Source organism: Nerophis ophidion, linkage group LG06 (assembly GCF_033978795.1).
Source record: "Nerophis ophidion isolate RoL-2023_Sa linkage group LG06, RoL_Noph_v1.0, whole genome shotgun sequence".
NCBI lineage: Eukaryota > Metazoa > Chordata > Actinopteri > Syngnathiformes > Syngnathidae > Nerophis > Nerophis ophidion.
Window position 1 is genome coordinate 1,303,600 of NC_084616.1, and position 20,859 is coordinate 1,324,458.

General features: G+C 40.9%; 2 protein-coding genes across 4 annotated transcripts in view; both read right to left on the reverse strand.

Annotated features, from left to right (window-relative positions):
- Nucleotides 1-408: 408 nt before the first annotated feature.
- Nucleotides 409-14,579, reverse strand: LOC133554037 (protein-S-isoprenylcysteine O-methyltransferase-like). The gene is made up of 5 exons (XM_061902377.1): nucleotides 14,310-14,579; nucleotides 9,464-9,552; nucleotides 7,937-8,106; nucleotides 3,577-3,794; nucleotides 409-1,626 (listed from the first exon to the last, which is right to left on the reverse strand). The coding sequence occupies exons 1-5, from the start codon at nucleotides 14,526-14,528 to the stop codon at nucleotides 1,447-1,449; spliced, it is 876 nt and encodes a 291-aa protein (XP_061758361.1). The 5' UTR covers nucleotides 14,529-14,579; the 3' UTR covers nucleotides 409-1,446.
- Nucleotides 14,580-18,364: 3,785 nt separating this feature from the next.
- LOC133554038 (regulator of telomere elongation helicase 1-like) overlaps nucleotides 18,365-20,859 on the reverse strand; it is a 54,432-nt gene continuing 51,937 nt past the window's right edge. For 2 of the 3 annotated variants that reach the window (XM_061902380.1, XM_061902378.1), the window contains exons 30-32: nucleotides 18,960-19,067; nucleotides 18,706-18,894; nucleotides 18,365-18,643 (exon numbers count right to left, since the gene is read on the reverse strand). In XM_061902380.1, the coding sequence (XP_061758364.1) occupies nucleotides 18,525-18,643; nucleotides 18,706-18,894; nucleotides 18,960-19,067 (416 nt within the window). In that variant the 3' untranslated portion in view covers nucleotides 18,365-18,524. The remainder of the gene's footprint in view (nucleotides 18,644-18,705; nucleotides 18,895-18,959; nucleotides 19,068-20,859) is intronic. The other variant, XM_061902379.1, reaches the window with a different exon arrangement.

The window sequence follows — 20,859 nt, forward strand, 5'->3', positions numbered from 1 at the left end:
ATGATTAATAGTGCACGTAAATATTGTACAAATACGATGTACTTTGCACTTCTGGCAACGTTGATGAAGTGACATCGCTTTTTGTCTGCAACGTTTCAGAATATCTTCTCATAAAGTTTTATATTTACAACTAACATTCAGACCACTAAAACTATAAACATTTGTATATTATACACTAACATTCCTAAAGTGCAGCTTGTGCTTAGCTTTTTGTTGGCCAGTAAAGATGTGAAAAAAATGGTAAACGGGATCAAAATTAAAAAAAAAAGAGGCTACTAAAACAACTCAAAGCTTTGTCCTTAAAATGTGTCGTAAAGCATTGGCAGCAAGTTATGGCTAAATTACTTTTTTATTTTCACGTTGCAGGTAAAAACTGCAGTTTTATGTACATAGATGGCAAGACTCCAATTAAATTGTCAAATAATTTAATAAGTTTACAGAAATCAAACTAGCAGATCATTTGATGAGGATAAGAAAAACAAGAAATTACAAGAAAGTGTGAAAAGTGGGATTAGTTTTTAGCCTGAGCAGAGGTGACAAAGTGGATTACATCGACGGTGCTTGATTGGACTTCACACTCACTATTTCACCAGCCCTGCTGAGCATCAAGACAACATAATGGCTGCAAACAATCAGTACAAACTAAGTGATATAATTTGTAAACATTGCTACATATGACAGCTTTACATTGGATTTATTGTCATACCAAAAAAAGAGAAGTACAATAAATAAAAGGAGGGCAGTTGTCATTCTTTACTGCGTCACAATTGCTTGTGCTTTCTGTTTCTTGCCTCGAAACAAACTTATATATTTGCTCACTGCCATCTTACTCTATGTTGTATTTGTTCACAGCCCTTCCAGGCAGGAAATGTTACAATTTGCTGCTCTGCATAAAGGAGATGAATCACAGGAGGTAGAAGCAGCATCACGCTATCTGCCTTGAAAACATGTAAACAACTTTACACACAATTAACCCTAAACTCTGGGAATAGTATTTATTTATCATTTATTGTAGCAACCTCTAACCCCATGATTTATCTCTTAGCTAAATACAGTTGATTTAGACACCCTATTAAATAGATGTAATATTGATCTGGAATCCCTTTATTTTGCAGCCTAAGTGGGCTTTTAGGAGTTCCTGTGCAAAACAAAAACCCTCTCCCTACGGACAAGAGCGCAGCAGCTGGCATGGTCCGAGCATGCAAACAAAACTGCAAAGAAGTGCTACTAGAATACACGGTGAAAGGTTTTGGTCTCTCTAACTGGATGGTAGAGTTTGGTCAAGTAAAAGCGCTCCACTTGGCTCGCCGCCGTGCCCGCTGTGGCGTCTTGGCCGGCGAGTGAGTGAGTGCGGTCCGGCCCACGTTTGGTTCCGTGGCCACGCTGACGAGAGGGCCGGCCGGCTTTTTGGAGTCAGGCCCACTCGGGAGTCACGCTCCTAGGGGCCTAGTTGACGCGGATGCCTGAGATGAAGGGCAGCCCAGTGGGAACCCTCTTTTTGTACTCCACGTAGTCCTCGGCAAAGAAATTGATGAGTGAAATCTCCTCCTCCTCGATGCGCTCCCGGAAGAACCTCCAGCTGGCTATTGTGTAGCCCAGAGTACATATGGGGTTGCACAGCAGGACCTGCAAGGTAGCAGCAACTTGTTAGCCCACATGACACTTCACACAGCCACAGAAACTACATTTCATATTCATAAAGAACCACCACTATTTCCTTATTTAAATTGTTGTAGGTATTTTTAAAACAGGGGTAGGGAACCTGCGGCTCTAGAGCCAGATGTGGCTCTTTTGATAACTGCACCTGGCTCTCAGATAAATCTTAGCTAACATTGCTTAACACGATAAGTAATAAATGATTCTGCTGGTAATCACAGGGTTAAAAATAACGTTCAAAATTAAAAACATTCTCATGCATTTTATTCCATCAATCCAAGAAGTGGCATTAATGGTAAGAAGTATTTCATTTATTATTTGTTGGCATCAGAATAACAATGTTATTAAAAAGAATACGAGACTTATTATACTCTAAAAATGTTAGTCTAACTTAAAAATGCGCACATTTAGTTGTATTCTGTGTTAAAAAATATTGGTAACACCTTAGTATAGGGAACATATTGTCAGTAACAAAGACTTAAGAGTGTTTTGGACACTAGGGGACATATAAGGCAGGGGTGTCAAAGTCAAACACAGAGTGGGCCAAAATTTAAAACAGAACAAAGCCGCGGGCCAAGGTTGAACAAATGAACCTTTTAATAGGGACCCAAACAAGTGTTGCATTGAATATTGAACAAGCAAGGCTTATATGACTTTATAGTGACATGCAACATCCAGTTTCAAATAATAATAATAATTAAAAAATATCAAAGGCATATCAAATACAATTTAAATAAAAATGGAGTGCCTCTTTTCTATTTGCAGCCTTCTGAGGTAAATATTAAAATAAACTTTGTCCACAGGTTAATAATAAATTAGAAAATAAAATAACAATAATGAATGAATCAAACAATCAAGCCTTGAAGTAACAAGAGAAAGTGCATGAATAAATTGTTATTCATTGCTCAGTTTGCTACACTGATTTGCTTGAACAATGAATATGGAACAAGCAATAATTATAGAACTTAATAGTGCAAAATCAACATTCAAAAAACAAACGAAAAAAAATAAATGGTCAAATAAATACAATTTAAATAAAACATTTAATGCCTCTTTTCTATTTGCAGCCTTCTGAGGTTAATATCAACATTACATTTTTCCACAGGCTAATAAATCTTAAAATAAAAATGAGATGGGTGGGGTTGGTGGTGGGGGGGTTTGGTGGTAGTCAGTGCTGCAAGGGGTTCTGTGTATTTGTTCTGTTGTGTTTATGTTGTGTTACGGTGGGGATGTTCTCCCGAAATGTGTTAGTCATTCTTGTATGGTGTGGGTTCGCAGTGTGGCGCATATTTGTAACAGTGTTAAAGTTGTTTGTACGGCCACCCTCAGTGTGACCTGTATGGCTGTTGAGCAAGTATGCATGGCATTCACTTAAGTGTGTACACAAGTGGCATATATCATGTGACCTGGCCGGCACGCTGTTTGTATGGAGTAAAAGTGGACGTGACAACATATTGTAGACAACACTAAAGGCAGAGCCTTTATAGTACCGGCGGGCCAATTCTAAAGTTAATTTGATATTACCTCAAGGGCCAAATTAAATTGTAGGGCGGGCCAGAGTTTGACACCCATGATATAAGGGTTAGGGTTACTAATAAGCAATAGTGCTGAGGTTATAAGGGAAGACTCTTAGTTAATGGCTTACTGCTTGTAAAATAAGGGCATGCAGAAAAAGGCATTAATAAGTACTTCAAAATGACTAATTAAGAGCCAATATGTTACAAATTTGCATGTTAATAAGCAACTAATTAATGGTGAATATGTTCCCCATATCAAAGTATTAGAAAAATATAATATGGCTCTCACGGAAATACGTTTTTAAAATATTTGGCTTTCATGGCTCTCTCAGCCAAAAAGGATCCCGACCCCTGTTCTAAAACAACATTATTGGGGGATAAAAGATGTAAATAAAGGCCAGACCTGTGTTCCCACGCTCCAGTAGAACCAGCCCACATAGGACGGGTGTCTGAAGAAGGCGTAGACCCCGCTGGTGACCAGCACGTGACTGTGGGCCTTCTCGTTCTGGACAATGTGGTTGAAGTTGGAGCCGGCCGTCAACATGGCCGACTTGCGTAAAGCCTCGCCACACAGCACCATGAGCAGACCCGCCACGCTCAACCAGGTCAGCTGCTTCAGCGCTGCAAGACGACACAGGGAAGGTCAAAGAGTCATTTTTAAACCTCACGTACACAACATTTTCACACACTCGTCTTGATGCGACACACTGGAAGCTGCAGGAAAGTAAATAGTGAAGGCAGCTTGACTCCTGGTCAGTGTTTCACTCATTTGATTGCAGACACTTACTGACACCTGCTGGCCATAGGAAATGACTACGCTTCATTTCTTTAGACCAGGGGTAGGGAACCTATGGCTCTAGAGCCAGATGTGGCTCTTTTGATGACTGCATCTGGCTCTCAAATAAATCTTAGCTGGCATTGCTTAACATGATAAGTCAGTGTTTTCAACCTTTTTTGAGCCAAAACACATTTTTTTCATTGAAAAGATTCTGAGTCACACCACCAGCAAAAAACATAAAAAAAATTAAACTCAGTAGCCGATATTGACCAAAAAAAATTGTTCTGGCAATAGCTCTTGTCTCTATGTAGGTGTACTGTCAAGCCGTAACTTATTTGGAGTTTTTTCGGTGTTTTCCTGTGTGACTTGCACTCCTATTTTGGTGGCTTTTCTTCTTTTGTTGGTATTTTCCTGTAGCAGTTTCATGTCTTCCTTGAATGCTATTCATCGCACCTGCTTTGTTTTTTACAATCAAGACTTTTTAAGTTGTGCGGACGCACTCCTTCTTTGTGTGGACATTGTTGATTGTCATGCCTTGTACGTCTGCTCCGCACACTGTAAGTCTTTGCTGTCGTCCAGCATTCTGTTTTTTTTTTACTTTGCAGCCAGTTCAGTTTTAGTTTTGTTTTGCTTCAATGCCTTTTCTTAGCGGCACTCGCCTTTTGTTTATTTATAGTTTAAGTGTTGGATACCTTTTTACCTACATGCTGCCTCCCGCATATTGTGATCACGACATACCATGTTCCCGACATCCACAAAAGCAATTAGCTACCTGCTGCCACCTGCTGATATGGAGGAGTATTACAAGCTTACTCTGCCGAGCTCCTGACAGCACAGACACTCAATAACAGCACATTTTTGAATTATAGTTACAGGTTTGCAAAAAATATTATCAACCAATTTAGGTGAAATGACATAATCTCTCCCACGACACACCAGACTGTGCCGCGGCACAGTGGTTGGAAAACACAGCGATAAGTAATGAATAATTCTGCTGGTAATCAGTGTTAAAAATAACGTTCAAAATATAAAACATTCTCATCCGTTTTCTACCGTTCCTGTTCAAGAAGTCGCATTAATGGTAAGAACTATTTTATTCATTAGCTTCAGAATAACAATGTTTTTAAAAAGAAGAAGATACTTATTATATTCTTAAAATGTTGGTCTTACTTAAAAATGCACACATTTTTTTGTATTCAGTGTTAAAAATTATTATATGGCTTGCTCGGAAATACATTTTATAATATTTTGCTTTCATGGCTCTCTCAGCCAAAAAGGTTCCCGACTCCTGCTTTAGACACTTCCAGGTCGACCTTTTCAGGAAGTCAGTTTATGAGGAAGGACAAGTTGTGTTAGCTCTTACAAGTCTTGGAAAAGATAAGTGAAGTGTTTAACTTGTTTATATACTTCAATATTCAGGTGGAAAGTGATTCCATTTGATAGGAAAATGTTTTTTTGAAAAAACACTGTTTTATTGGATGTTTGGAGGACTTCAAATAGCTGCCAGTCATATATTTCCACCATCAAAATACTTTCAACACTCAGAAGTATAAAGTTTTAATATCAGACATTGACATTTATTACCACACAAAAGTACCAACAATCAGTAACATTATGGACTCCCAGGTTCTTTATTTTTAAGAGCCATATTATTGGTATTTGAGTGTTAAATGATAAATGATAAATGGGTTGTACTTGTATAGCGCTTTTCTACCTTCAAGGTACTCAAAGCACTTTGACACTACTTCCACATTTACCCATTCACACACTGATGGAGGGAGCTGCCATGCAAGGCGCCAACCAGCACCCATCAGGAGCAAGGGTGAAGTGTCTTGCTCAGGACACAACGGACGTGACGAGGTTGGTACTAGGTGGGAATTGAACCAGGGGCCCTCGGGTTGCGCACGGCCACTCTTCCACTGCGCCAAGCCGTCCCTATGTTTAAATGTTTTTATCTTCCTCGGTTTTAATTTGTAAAATGTTTTACAGCAGGCGTGCACACACTTCTTCTGCAGGCGAGCTACTTTTCAATTGACCGAGTCGAAGGAATCTACCTCATTCATATATATAATTTATATTTAATTACGAAAGAGACGTTTTTGTTAACACGTTCAAGGTGTTTAATGATAACACAAGCATGTTTAACACATATAGATTTATTTTCTTTCATGAAGACAAGAATATAAGTTGGTGTATTACCTGATTCTGATGACTTGCATTGTTTGGAATCAGACAGTAGTGCTGATAAGGTCCACATTTTCAAATGGAGGAAAATCCAATACCACATGAAAGTGGTTAGATTTTGGAGTCTTATTTGTCCAACTTCCATACTCGTTTTTATACATTTTGCATTGACGGCCAACTCCGTAGCTTGCTAACTTGTGCACGCTAGCTTTCTGAGACTCTTATTTTGTTAGCGCAGGCAGGATGAAGCAGGGCTTTTATTGTGAAGACAGCAACTATGCAGTCTGTCTTTAGAGTTTTGACAGCAGGTACGGCACGAGAGTGTTGAAATAAAAGTGTTTCTCGCCCTCCTCTCGGTCATGTTTTCTTAATAATGATCTGGCAGCAGCCAGCATCATCTCAGAAGACCCTCGGGTGCCGTGAATGTCAATCAAGTGACGTCCTAGTAAAGATTGAAGATCACTAATATTTAGGTTTATTTTGTTAATGCTTGGTTTGCGACCGACTGACACATCCTCCACGATGGATGTAATGGGCATCCCTGGGCTAGTGTGTATTCTGCCAGATCTGCAGGTGTGGTGTGAGTGAGGTGTCCTCTTCCTGTTCAAGCGTGAATAGAAGCCTCACTAACTTGTGTTCTGAGAGTGAACAACTCAGTTGCTCAAACAGTAAAGTGTTGATGGAAGTTTACATTGGAGTAGGTCGTGTCTCAGTGAGGAACAACCTTAATGTATCCTGTTTTCATGTCAGCATCCAAGCCAGCTAGCTAGCCATTAGCACAGTAGCTTGCTTCTCCAGTAAAGCGCAGGATCAACGCTCCTAGAGTTGATCAAAGTGCAATTATCAGGATTTTACCATCATTTTCATTGACAATGGTAACAGTGTCAGGAATTGTATGATTATTATGACATCACTTCCACTTAAAGACTGCATAGGTCCATTAGTCATACCTACAATTAATTGTTCTTTCAGTCATTTTACTCCATCAAGTGTTTGCTAACATCCTACACTACACAATACAATAAAACTGTGTTTTCAACCTTTTTTGAAGCAGGACATTTTTTCCATAAAAAAATCCAAAGGCACACGAGCAACAGAAAAGGTTAAAAAATGAAACTCCACTGAGTTTGTTGGTGTTTTCCTGTGTGTAGTTCTTTAGTTCTTGTCTTGCGCTCTTATTTTGGTGGCCCTTCCTGTTTTGTTGGTGTTTTCCTGTAGCACTTTCATGTCTTCCTTTGAGCGCTATTCCCCACACCTGCTTTGTGCTAGCAAGGAAGTCTATTTCAGTTTTGATGCGGACATTGTTGTTTGTCATGTACGGATGTACTTTGTGGAAGTTTTTGCTGTCGTCCAGCATTCTGTTTCTGTTTACTTTGTAGCCAGATCAGTTTTACTTCAGTTTTGCATAGCCATTGCCTTTTCCTTTCTTTCATTTTTGGTTTAAACATGACATACCTTTTTACCTGCACCCTGCCTCCCGCTGTGCTCTGCATATTGGGATCACAACACATTCCGACTTTTACAAAGCAATGAACTACCTGCTGCCACCTGCTGACATGGAGTATTACGTGCTTACCCTGCTGACTTCTACACAGCGCAGGCAGATTATAATTATTGATTTGCAAAAAATATTTTTGGGACCAATTAGGTGAATTTGCATAATTTCCCACGGCACTAGTGGTTGAAAAACACTGCAATAAAAGCATGTGGGAGTCGTGCTGATATCGCATCGATATCGGTATGGTATGAAAAGATAAGATTGTATTGGGCCACCGTGCTCTGGCAGGAAGAGGAGACGCACCTGGAAAGGTGAGCATTTCCAGCGTGAACTCCAGCCATGAGGAGACAGCAGCGAGCGTGTACTCCACACTGTGGTTGAGCAGGAAGGAGTCCAGGGACAGACTGCGAGGGTTAATGATGGCCGTCACCAGGTACTCCGAGTAGTGGAAGAAGGCCAAGGAGCACATGTACCTGCAGAGAGGTCACACCCGTTATACAAAATAAAACAATGAGTCCAGGTTTCATAATCTCCTGTCTAACAACTTTAGTCGGCTTCTTCTGTGATTCAACGTATCGGCCTGCTTTTGTCTCAAGATAAGACACTTTTGTATCCTCCTCTTCATTCTTCTTCCATCCGTCTCTCAGACATCACAAGAACAAAGTACAAGGACTCTTGTGGTGCAGAACATCACCAATTTAGACTGTATTTGTCTTTTTGTTAGAAGGGTTAGTCCCCAATGAGGTTCTTTTGGGATTGATACTGTATTACTGACTTTCCCACAGGTTTAACAAAAACATTGCTGTTCACTATCAGATCTGGTCTGTATTTTGCTCATCTTCCCTCCCAAGGACGGGCTACTTGGCCCCAAACACTCTGTCTTCTCACATTGCCAAGATGTACATAAAGATCTGGAAGACTTCCTTTTGTCTCAGGATCAATGTGCTAATCTGTAAAGTTATTTGAGGCCTCAAATAAACACTGGCTTCCTGTTCCACTCAGGATTGAATACACAGTCTCCCTAATATCTCACTGGTGCCTCCATGGAAATGCCCCGCTCTACCTCAAAGAACTGCTCATCCCTTTCTGGCTTTCTGCTCCCTGTCTGTGGAACACTTTCCCTGACCACTTGAGGGAACCACAGACTGTGAATGCTTTTAAAAAAGGCTTAAATATCCTTCTTTTTAAAAAAGCCTTTTTTTAGATATATGTGTGCTAACTATAAAGATAGTTCTAGCTATTAGGCTGTTCTAGTTTTTTTTTTTTTACTATTTATTTTACTAGTTGGGGGCAGCTAGTTGTGGTTCTCGCATTGTTGTTTGTTTTTTAAGCACTTTGAGGATGTTTGCTCAATGTAAAGTGCTTTTTACAAATAAAATCTAATATTATTATTACTTAAAACCGTAGCTTTTTCTGGATATTTCTTTTTTTGAATTAAATAAATAAATAAATGGGTTGTACTTGTATAGCGCTTTTTTACCGTCAAGGTACTCAAAGCGTTTTGACACTACTTCCACATTTACCCATTCACACACACATTCACGGAGGGAGCTGCCATGCAAGGCGCCAACCAGCACCCATCAGGAGCAAGGGTGAAGTGTCTTGCTCAGGACACAACGGACGTGACGAGGTTGGTACTAGGTGGGGATTGAACCGTGGACGCTCGGGTTGCGCACGGCCACTCTCCTACTGCGCCACGCCGTCCCAATTAGGGAAAACATTCCAAAACAAGCTGCTCCTAACTCTCAGGCAAAAGCACACTAAAGATCACATTCTTTATATTAAACAGGGAATTAAGGCCTCAAAATCATGTAATAGTCATTTACATACCAGCCAAAATGGGTCCAAGTGGTTTCGGTGCAGCTTATAATCAAGCCACACCCAAAGGTAACTCCTAAAAAGCAGGCTCTCACAGCAACCTAGGACAAAAAGACAGAAAATGTAACCTTTGGAAAGAACTCCAACAGATCCATCCACATGAACATGAAACTCATTTGGATATACTTTAAAGTACATTAGGGATGGAACAACAAACTACATCATGATAAACCACGGTGACGCTTGCCACGTTTACTGTTACTCTTTTAAATAATAACACTTTCATAAAGTCACGGACCGGTGACATTTCTCATTTACCGGAAAAGCAAGCGAGCAAACATAAATAATAAACATTTACATGAAAAAAAAGACAGTACCGTATGTCCCCAGTTAAAGAAGACCTAACCCCCTCTAAACTTATATCAACACATTACTGTCTGAGCAACACAAATATTCAAAGGCGTACATGAAAGGAAGGAGCTGTGCTCTTTTAGACGGATCTACTGATACTCCAAGCAATATGACAACAGGAAGTGAATTTGCGTGACGTCACAAACTGGACCTGAAGCACCCAGCACGTTTTCTTTATTGTTCAAAAAATCCAGACGAAAACGTATACAAATTAAAATGAAAGATAAAAGTATTTAAACACACACATAAAAATAATGTGCCTCTAAGTAGCCAGGACAATTTTGTTATATACCATATTTCGTCTGCTAAGATAGTACATTGTGAGACTATTAATGTAGTCTATTTGAGGATTTGCAAATCTTTTTCAACTTATATTCAATTGAATAGAATGCAAAGACTAGATATTTAACATTCAAACTGGAAAACCTAATTCTTAGTAAATATTAGCTCATTTGGAATTTGATGCCTGCAACATGTTTGAAAAAGCTGGCACAAGTGGCAAAAAAGAGTGAGAAAGTTGAGGAATGCTCATCAAAGACTTATTTGGAACATCCCACAGGTGAACAGGCTAATTGGGAACAGGTGGGTGCCATGATTGGCTATAAAAGCAGCTTCCATGAAATGCTCACTCATTCACAAACAAGGACGGGGCGAGGGTCACCACTTTGTCAAATTGTTTAACAACAACATTTCTCAAGCAGCTATTGCAAGGAATTTAGGGATTTCACCATCTACGCTCCGTAATATCAAAAGGTTGAGAGAATGTGGAGAAATCACTGCACGTAAGCCATGATATTACACACATTTCATCCCTCAGGCGCTACTGCATCAAAAAGCCACATCGGTGTGTTAAGGATATCACCACATGGACTCAAGAACACTTGAGAAAACCACTGTCAGTAACTACAGTTGGTCGCTACATCTGTAAGTACAAGTTAAAACTCTGCTATGCAAAGCCAAATCCATTTCTCAACAACACCCAGAAACACTTCGCTGGTCTCGAGCTCATCTAAGTTGGACTGAAGCAAAGTGGAAAAGTGTTCTGTGGTCTGAGTTTGACCAAAGAGGAAAAGAACCATTGGGACTGTTGTAGGGTGAAAGTGTTGTAGTCAGCATGTGTGATGGTATGGGGGTGTATTAGTGATTGTTGTAGGGTGAAAGTGTTGTAGTCAGCATGTGTGATGGTATGGGGGTGTATTAGTGATTGTTGTAGGGTGAAAGTGTTGTAGTCAGCATGTGTGATGGTATGGGGGTGTATTAGTGATTGTTGTAGGGTGAAAGTGTTGTAGTCAGCATGTGTGATGGTATGGGGGTGTATTAGTGATTGTTGTAGGGTGAAAGTGTTGTAGTCAGCATGTGTGATGGTATGGGGGTGTATTAGTGATTGTTGTAGGGTGAAAGTGTTGTAGTCAGCATGTGTGATGGTATGGGGGTGTATTAGTGATTGTTGTAGGGTGAAAGTGTTGTAGTCAGCATGTGTGATGGTATGGGGGTGTATTAGTGATTGTTGTAGGGTGAAAGTGTTGTAGTCAGCATGTGTGATGGTATGGAGGTGTATTAGTGGCCAAGGCATGGCTAACTTACACATCTGTGAAGGCACCATTAATGCTGAAAGGTACATACAGCTTTTGGAGCAACATATGTTGTCATCATGGACGCCCCTGCTTATTTCAGCAAGACAATGCCAAACCATGCGTTACAACAGCGTGGCTTCATAGTAAAAGAGTGCAGGTACTAGACTGGCCTGCCTGCAGTCCAGACATTGAAAATGTGTGCAGGCTAAAATATGAGGCAGGAGACTGTTGAACAACTTAAGCTGTACATCAAGCAAGAATGGGAAAGAATTCCACTTCAAAAATGTGTCTCCTCAGTTCCCAAAGTGTTGTTCAAAGGAAAGGCCATGTAACACACTGGTAAAAATGCCTTTTTTGACATGTGTTGCTGCCATTACATTATAACTTCATGATTATTTGCAAAAAAAAAAAATGAAGTTTGTCAGTGTGGAGATGAAATATCTTGTCTTTGCAGTCTATTCAGTTGAATATAAGTTGAAAATGATTTGTTGTATTCTCTTTTTATTTAGCATTTACACAAGGTGACAACTTCACTGCTTTTGTAGTTTGTACATAAGAGGGAGCTGCGGTGGATTGAGAGGGAACATTATGTCCTGATCCCCTCCTTTAGGAGAATATGTCACCAGCAGCTAAACATTTTTCATTCTAAAAGAGCGTAAATGTATACTTTGACAAGTAACAAAATGGTTGCTGAGATGTGAGACGCGGATCTACTTTTACAAAACACCACACGCACACTGTCTAAAGAGACAGTTAATAAAGTGTCCACAAACAAAGAGAAAATTGAATTGTATTCTTAGAAATGTTTAGTGGGTCACAACGTTATTAGCACCACCTTCTTGAGCTTATAGGATTAAAGGCCTACTGAAAGCCACTACTAGCGACCACACAGTCTGATAGTTGATAGATAGATAGATAGTACTTTATTGATTCCTTCAGGAAAATTAAAATTCCAGCAGCAGTGTACAGAGTTGAGATCAATTAAAAAAATATATATATCATTGATGAAATATTAACATTGCAACACATGCCAATACGGCCTTTTTAGTTGACTAAACTGCAATTTTAAATTTGGCACGAAGTGTCCTGTATAAAACGTTGGTATGATGACGCGTGCACGTGACGTCTCGGGTTGTAGCGGACATTTTGTTCCAGCCCGATCCAAGCTATAAGTAGTCTGCTTTAATCGCATAATTACACAGTATTCTGTACATCTGTGTTGCTGAATCTTTTGCAATTTGTTCAATAAATAATGGAGACGTCAAAGAAGAAAGATGTAGGTGGGAAGCGGTGTATTGCAGCTGCCTTTAGCAACACAAACACAGCCGGTGTTTCCTTGTTTACATTCCCGAAGGTGAAGCTTTACTATGGAACAGAGCGGTCAAGCGAACATGGTTCTCTACCACATGTCAACCGGCAGATTTCGGTGAGAAAATTGTGGTAATAAGTCGGCTTTTACCGTAGACATGAGCGGAGCTTGCGTCGTTCCTCGTGCACCTGACAAAGAGGCAGCTGCGGACTCTCTTGCCTCCTCCGACCGGCCGCTCCCGAACGTGGGATGCTTCCACCGTCGAGGAGGGGGGGGGGGCTCAGCCGGTTCAACCGGCTGCCTTCGCCTCATCGAGAAACGTGGCTTCCTCAGAGACACTGGCTGTCACCACACCCTTGGCCACACCCCTCCAACTTTCAGATATGACTATATCCATCCATCCCATCCCATCCATTTCCTACCGCTTATTCCCTTTCGGGGTCGCTGGCGCCTATCTCAGCTACAATCGGGCGGAAGGCGGGGTACACCCTGGACAAGACGCCAGCTCATCGCAGGGCCAACACAGATAGACAGACAACATTCACACTCACATTCACATACTAGGGACCATTTAGTGTTGCCAATCAACCTATCCCCAGGTGCATGTCTTTGGAAGTGGGAGGAAGCCGGAGTACCCGGAGGGAACCCACGTATTCACGGGGAGAACATGCAAACTCCACACAGAAAGATCCCTAGCCTGGGATTGAACCCAGGACTGCAGGAACTTCGTATTGTGAGGCAGACGCACTAACCCCTCTGCCACCGTGAAGCCGGTATGACTATATAATATCACTAAAACACCAGTAACACAATAAGCAGATAAGGGATTTTCCAGAATGATCCTAGTAAATGTGTCTAATAATATCTGAATCGCTCCCACTGCCATGTCTTTTTTCTTTGTTTTTCTCTAGTTTTTCACTCTCACTTTCCTCATCAACAAATCTTTCATCCTCGCTCAAATTAATGGGGAAATTGTCGCTGCTCGGTCCGAATCGCTCTCGCTGCTGGTGGCCATGATTGTAAACAATGTTCAGATATGAGGAGCTCCACAACCCGTGACGTCACACGCACATCGTCTGCTACTTCCGGTACAGGCAAGGCTTTTTTAATAGCAACCAAAAGTTGCAAACTTTATCGTGGATGTTCTCTACTAAATCCTTTCAGCAAAAATATGGCAATATCGCGAAATGATGAAGTATGACACATAGAATGGAGCTGCTATCCCCGTTATTGTATTTGTAGACATGTTAGTGGGTCACAACATTATTAGCACCACCTTCTTGAGCTTATAGGATTAAGCAGCTTCACTCACATTAGCTGCCAGGCGACAATGTGACTTAGGTTTGGTGTTCGCTAGCAGTTTGTCTCCTTAATCCTTGTTTAAAAGACAAAAAAGTAGTGTGTGTGCTCACCTTGTACACAGTAAGTAGTGATGTGTGTGCTTACCTTGTAGACAGGTGTGCTTACCTTCTACACAGTAAGTAGTGGTGTGTGTGCTTACCTTGTAGACAGGTGTGCTTACCTTGTAGACAGGTGTGCTTACATTGTAGACAGGTGTGCTTACCTTGTAGACAGGTCCCCGACATAGCACCAACAGCACGCCGTTCACAATGGCCACATGCAGACAAATTGCTATTTTTCCGGGAGTTTCCGTCAGGTAGTCAAATACCCAGTCGAGGTGTCCATAGCAGGTTCTTATAAGAGGGATTATGACGACGCTGAGACCGAGAAGGAAGCTCTTTACACTAACTCTGCCTTCCAGGACCAACTTACTGGCCGCCATGACGGACAGGGATTTATGCCAAGTATCGCGAGAGCTCACGTTGCGTTCCACGTGACGAGAGGATGTGGGGATTTCTGGTGCGGCGTTCAGGTTTTGTCGGATTTTTCAGTTGCATCGTAGAGACGCCACTCAATTTAGTGATCCAAGTTAAAAAAAGCGAGTTATTGTGCTAAAAGGTGGGGGAATAATTACAAAATGACCTTCATTTACTCGCCGTGTTACAAAAAAAGATTATAGACTTTAGACTAGCTTTTTATTGTCATTCAAATAATTTGAACTTTGAAGGTCCTGCAGTCCTGGGTTCAAATCCAGGCTCGGGATCTTTCTGTGTGGAGTTTGCATGTTCTCCCCGTGAATGCGTGGGTTCCCTCCAGGTACTCCGCTTCTTCCCACCTCCAAAGATATGCTGCACCTGGGGATAGGCCCCTCCCACCTCCAAAGACATGCACCTGGGGATAGGCCCCTCCCACCTCCAAAGACATGCACCTGGGGATAGGCCCCTCCCACCTCCAAAGGCATGCACCTGGGGATAGGTTGATTGGCAACACTAAATGGTCCCTAGTGTGTGAATGTTGTCTGTTTATCTGTGTTGGCCCTGTGATGAGGTGGCGACTTGTCCTGGGTGTACCCCGCCTTCCGCCCGATTGTAGCTGAGATAGGCGCCCGCGCTCCCCGCGACCCCGAGAGGGAATAAGCGGTTGCAAATGGATGGATGGATGGATGGACAGCACAGATAAGAACAATATTTCGTTACATAAGCTCATGTTAGTGCAGGATAAAAAAAAAGCAATAAATTGCATATATAATTAAATAAATATATATAAATAATACATAAATATATATAATAAATAGATTACTCTATAGATAAATATATTGCAGTTTTTCACGTCCACATTTATGGATGTATGTTATATTGTCTTTTTTATTCCTGCGAGTTAATCCTTTTTTGGCGGGAGTTGTGGAGATAATTTAATTATGATGCGTTCAAGAGTCTTACGGCCTGAGGGAAGAAGAAGCTGTTACAGAACCGGGAGGTTCTGCTTCGGAGGCCGCAGAACATCTTTCTAGAGTCCAGCAGTGAAAACAGTCCTTGGTGGGGGTGGGAGGAGTCTCTGCAGATTTTAGAATAGAATAGACTTTGTCATTATATTTGTATATAACGTGATTAAAGACTCCAACTTAAGGTGCGGTTGTGGGAACAAATATGGGGTAAAATAAATAACACAAGAGGTGATAAAGGAACAACTAACAATTGAAATAAACAGACTACTATCCAATAAAAATAACAAGCAATCGTGTACAATATACAAAACACTGTAGAAATACAAAATACTGTACAATATACAGAACAATACAAGAGTACCGAAGTAATTTGAAGTTTTCTGAGTCCTGGTCAGGCAGCGGCTTTTTGCGATCTCCTGGATAGGAGGAAGAGGAGTCCTGATGATCTTTTCCGCCGTCCTCACCACTCTCTGAAGAGACTTCCAGTCTGAGGCATTGCAGGCTCCAGTCCAGACGGAGATAGTAGTTAAAACAATTTATACACATAATGCACGCCTACTCAGTGGCCGAGTGGTTAGTGTCCGCCCTGAGATGGCTAGGTTGTGAGTTCAAACCCCGGCCAAGTCATACCAAAGACTATAAAAATGGGAGCCATTACCTCCCTGCTTGGCACTCAGAATTGGGGGTTAAATCACCACTGCTGCTCACTGCTCCCCTCACCTCTCAGGGGGTGATAAAGGGGAGGAGTCAAATGCAGAGGACACCTTTCACCACATCAATCATTGGTACTTTAACTTTTATAATGATCGCTATTGAGAACATTCGAACCTCTTATTAAGTCAAAATATAAGACTTCAGTGATTTGCAAACAGCTAAATTTTGTCCTTGGCAAATAATAACCTGCTACCCAGGACTGGACTATTCTACTCAACAAAAGAGCAAATATAACTGTGGAGAAAAATCCAAATGAAAATATTTGTATGCACCTACAACACTTAAGACCTTTAGCATATCAGTACATGGAATTAAATTAGATAATTTATAATAAACAATATACTAATAAGATCCAGTTTTGTAAACCATTCAAACTCAAACTGTTTACAAGGAAAAATAATCATGATAAACATCTTAGACTTCCTTTTATTGTCATTCAGAAGTGAACTTTACAGCCAAGATAAGAAGCTTGCATTAGCTCATGCTAGTGCAGGATAAAAGAGCAATAAGGTGCAGATATCAATAAATAGATGACTGTACAGATAAATATATTGCACTTTTGCATATGCATCCAGGTTTATGGATGTATGTTATATTGTCTTTTTATTCCAGCCACTTCATCCCCTTTTGAGGGGAATTGAGGGGATTATTTGAATGCGCTCAAGATTCTTACGGCCTGAGGGAAGAAGCTGTTACAGAACCTGGAGGTTCTGCTACGGAGGCTGCGGAACCTCTTTCTAGAGTCCAGCAGTGAAAACAATCCTTGTTGGGGGTGGGAGGAGTCTGTAGATTTTCTGAGCCCTGGTCAGGCAGCGGCTTTTTGCCATCTCCTGGATAGGATCTTGGACCTTATTTCAAAAATGAGATTTTATTCATCTCATTATGTGCACCATAAATGACTTACCTCTTTAAGATAACTTTGGTTTGTATTTAATCATTATTTCCTTACTAATGTGTCTATTTATTACTAAAACACTAATTTATTGTTGTGTTACAGAATGAGTAGTAACACGTGTTTGAAACGAAAGGGGTTAGGATTAAATAAACTCTGCTTCTTCCTACTCCTTTTCAGACATGCTGTAAAATAGGTGATGTATAATATTGCATTTGTATGCATGTTTGGAATAAACAAACACCATCACTAAAAAAAATCTATACACAGCACAATTGCAATATGCATCATTTATTACTCCTACTCCCACCATCAGTGTGTGAATGGGTGAATGTGGAAATAGTCTCAAAGCATTTAGAGTTCCTTAAAAAAAAAAAGGTAGAAAAGCGCTATACAAGTACAACAAATTTACCCCTTGTAGTTTTTCATTAGGTTTGGCTTTTGATGCGGATTGTAAAAATCTGCACTGCAACCACTTAATTCCTCCATTTTTAGGAGCTATCCTAAAACAAGCACTTTTTTTTTGGTACAGAAAAATGTAGTCAAAACGTGTCATCTTTTTTGCACAAAAAATATAATCCATTCATACCAAACCAAAGATTCAAATTCTTCTAAATCAGGTATTTTTTACAATTAAAAGAGTTCATCTACCAAGAATAAAGATGATACTGTTCACTGGCCACCTGGCGATCTATACAGATACTCACTGCTGCCAATTTTCTGTACTTTTGTGTGAGTTAATAAATGCAGATATTTTTTGATAAAAAAATCTGAATTTTATTGCAATTTTGAAAGTGAGCTGATTATGATAACTGCTGTATCTTGTTGAAATATCACATTGTCATTTGCAAGTATGACACCAAGTCCAGGATGTTAGACGGCACTGCATGTTGATCAGTTCAGGCTTTGCTGTCTGTTGCGCCCTACACAGTGTTAATACTGTAAGTGTTGCAGTCACAGAGCACCTGCTGTTTGATTCTAACGGGCGTCTTAGTTGTACTTTTCACTGACAAATTTGGCGGTGTTGAAATCGCCACGTAAAATAGCTAATGCTAATCGGTGGCACGTCAATAGGAAAGCCAATGTATACTTTCCGAAAAGTGGAGCCTTTTTTTTTTCTACGTTTTTTGAGTCGTTGACATTGCACCGCTGGATTTTACATCTATCGGTGCTCAGCAGGACTGCTGGGATTGGGCACGCATCCCTAACCAGGAAGCAAGAGTCCGTGCAAACTTAAAACATCCCCTGTTTATTCAACTAATACCAAACAAACACAAAGTATAAAAATATGAGTTTAAAAAATACACAATGATTTTCATTATTTCTTTACTATTACAAGTAGATTTCATGATTTAAAAGTGGCATGGTAGTCACGCACTGGATAGTTCTTACTCTGAGTCGTTGAGGTGGTTTTGCTCAGCAGCAGTTTCAGCAGGACCACCCATCAATGCTCTCAGCATCTCCTTGTACTGCCTCTTATGGTGAGGACGAATAATGCTGGCAAGTCCTTCAGATGAGGGAGAAGAGATATGACAAAGATGAAGGCCAGACGTGGTGGGATCTACTTACTGCATAAAAGGCTGAAGTTTTCATCTTTCTCGGTGAACAAGGCCACAACCACAGACACCATGTTGTCATAGTTGTCCGTGGTCCTGTAGCTCTGCACCGCCTGACACAGCCGGGCTGATCCCTCCGGGCCCAGCGCTTTTTTTACATCGGCCAGAAAGACAGCCTGGACTTCACACTTTGGAGTAATGTCTGGTAAACATGCAGGAGTTAGATCTTTATGACCACCACTACATCTTTCTTGGTCAGTGACGTACCAGCCTGACTTCCTCCCAGGTTCCCAACTCCCCCTTGCTTGTTGTTTGGAGCGTTGGTGGACGCCAAACTAGAACTGGAGGCTGAAATTCTACTGGGGTTCACATCTGCTGAATGAGGGAAATTATACAAACCATAAAAGACTGGGGACTGAGCCCAAACACAGTGAAGTTGTCACCTTGTGCAAATGGTCAATAAAAACTCAATACAATGATTTGCAAATTCTTTTCAACTTATATTCAGTTGAATATACTGCAAAGACAAGATATTTCATCTTCACACTGACAAACTTCATTTTTTTTGGCAAATAATCTTGAAGTTTGAATGTAAAGACAGCAACACATGTCAAATAAAGGCATTTTTACCAGTGTGTTACATGGCCTTTCCTTTGAACAACACTCAGTGCAGGTTTGGGAACTGAGGAGACACATTTTTGAAGTGGAATTCTTTCCCATTCTTGCTTGATGTACAGCTTAAGTTGTTCAACAGTCTCCCTTCTCACATTTTCAATGTCTGGACTACAGGCAGGCCAGTCTAGTACCCGCACTCTTTTACTATGAAGCCACACTGTTGTAACACCTGGCTTGGCATTGTCTTGCTGAAATAAGCAGGGGCGTCCATGATAACAACATATGTTGCTCCAAAAGCTGTATGTACCTTTCAGCATTAATGGTGCCTTCACAGATGTGTAAGTTAGCCATGCCTTGGCCACTAATACACCCCCATACCATCACACATGCTGACTACAACACTTTCACCCTACAACAATCACTAATACACCCCCATACCATCACACATGCTGACTACAACACTTTCACCCTACAACAATCACTAATACACCCCCATACCATCACACATGCTGACTAAAACACTTTCACCCTACAACAATCACTAATACACCCCCATACCATCACACATGCTGACTACAACACTTTCACCCTACAACAATCACTAATACACCCCCATACCATCACACATGCTGACTACAACACTTTCACCCTACAACAATCACTAATACACCCCCATACCATCACACATGCTGACTACAACACTTTCACCCTACAACAATCACTAATACACCCCCATACCATCACACATGCTGACTACAACACTTTCACCCTACAACAATCACTAATACACCCCCATACCATCACACATGCTGACTACAACACTTTCACCCTACAACAATCACTAATACACCCCCATACCATCACACATGCTGACTACAACACTTTCACCCTACAACAATCACTAATACACCCCCATACCATCACACATGCTGACTACAACACTTTCACCCTACAACAATCACTAATACACCCCCATACCATCACACATGCTGACTACAACACTTTCACCCTAGAACAGTCTAGATGGTTCTAATTCTCTTTGGTCCAGAGGACACGATGTTCACAATTTCCAAAAACAATTTGAAATGTGGACTCGTCAGACCACAGAACACTTTCCCACTTTGCATCAGTCCATCTTAGATGAGCTCAGGCTCAGCAAATCTAATTTCTGGGTGTTGTTGATAAATGGCTTTGCATAGCAGAGTTTTAACTTGCACTTACAGATGTAGCGACCAACTGTAGTTACTGACAGTGGTTTCCTGAGTCCATGTGGTGATATCCTTTACACACTTATGTGGGTTTTTGATGCAGTACCGTCTGAGGGATGAAAGGTCACGGGTATTCAATGCTGGTTTTCGGCCTTGCCGCTTATGTGCAGTGATTTCTCCACATTCTCTCAACCTTTTGATGATATTACAGAGCATAGATGGTGAAAACCCTAAATTCCTTGCAATAGCCGCTTGAGAAATGTTGTTCTCAAACAATTTGCTCAGGCATTTGTTGACTAAGTGGTGACCCTCGCCACATCCTTGTTTGTGAATGAGTGAGCATT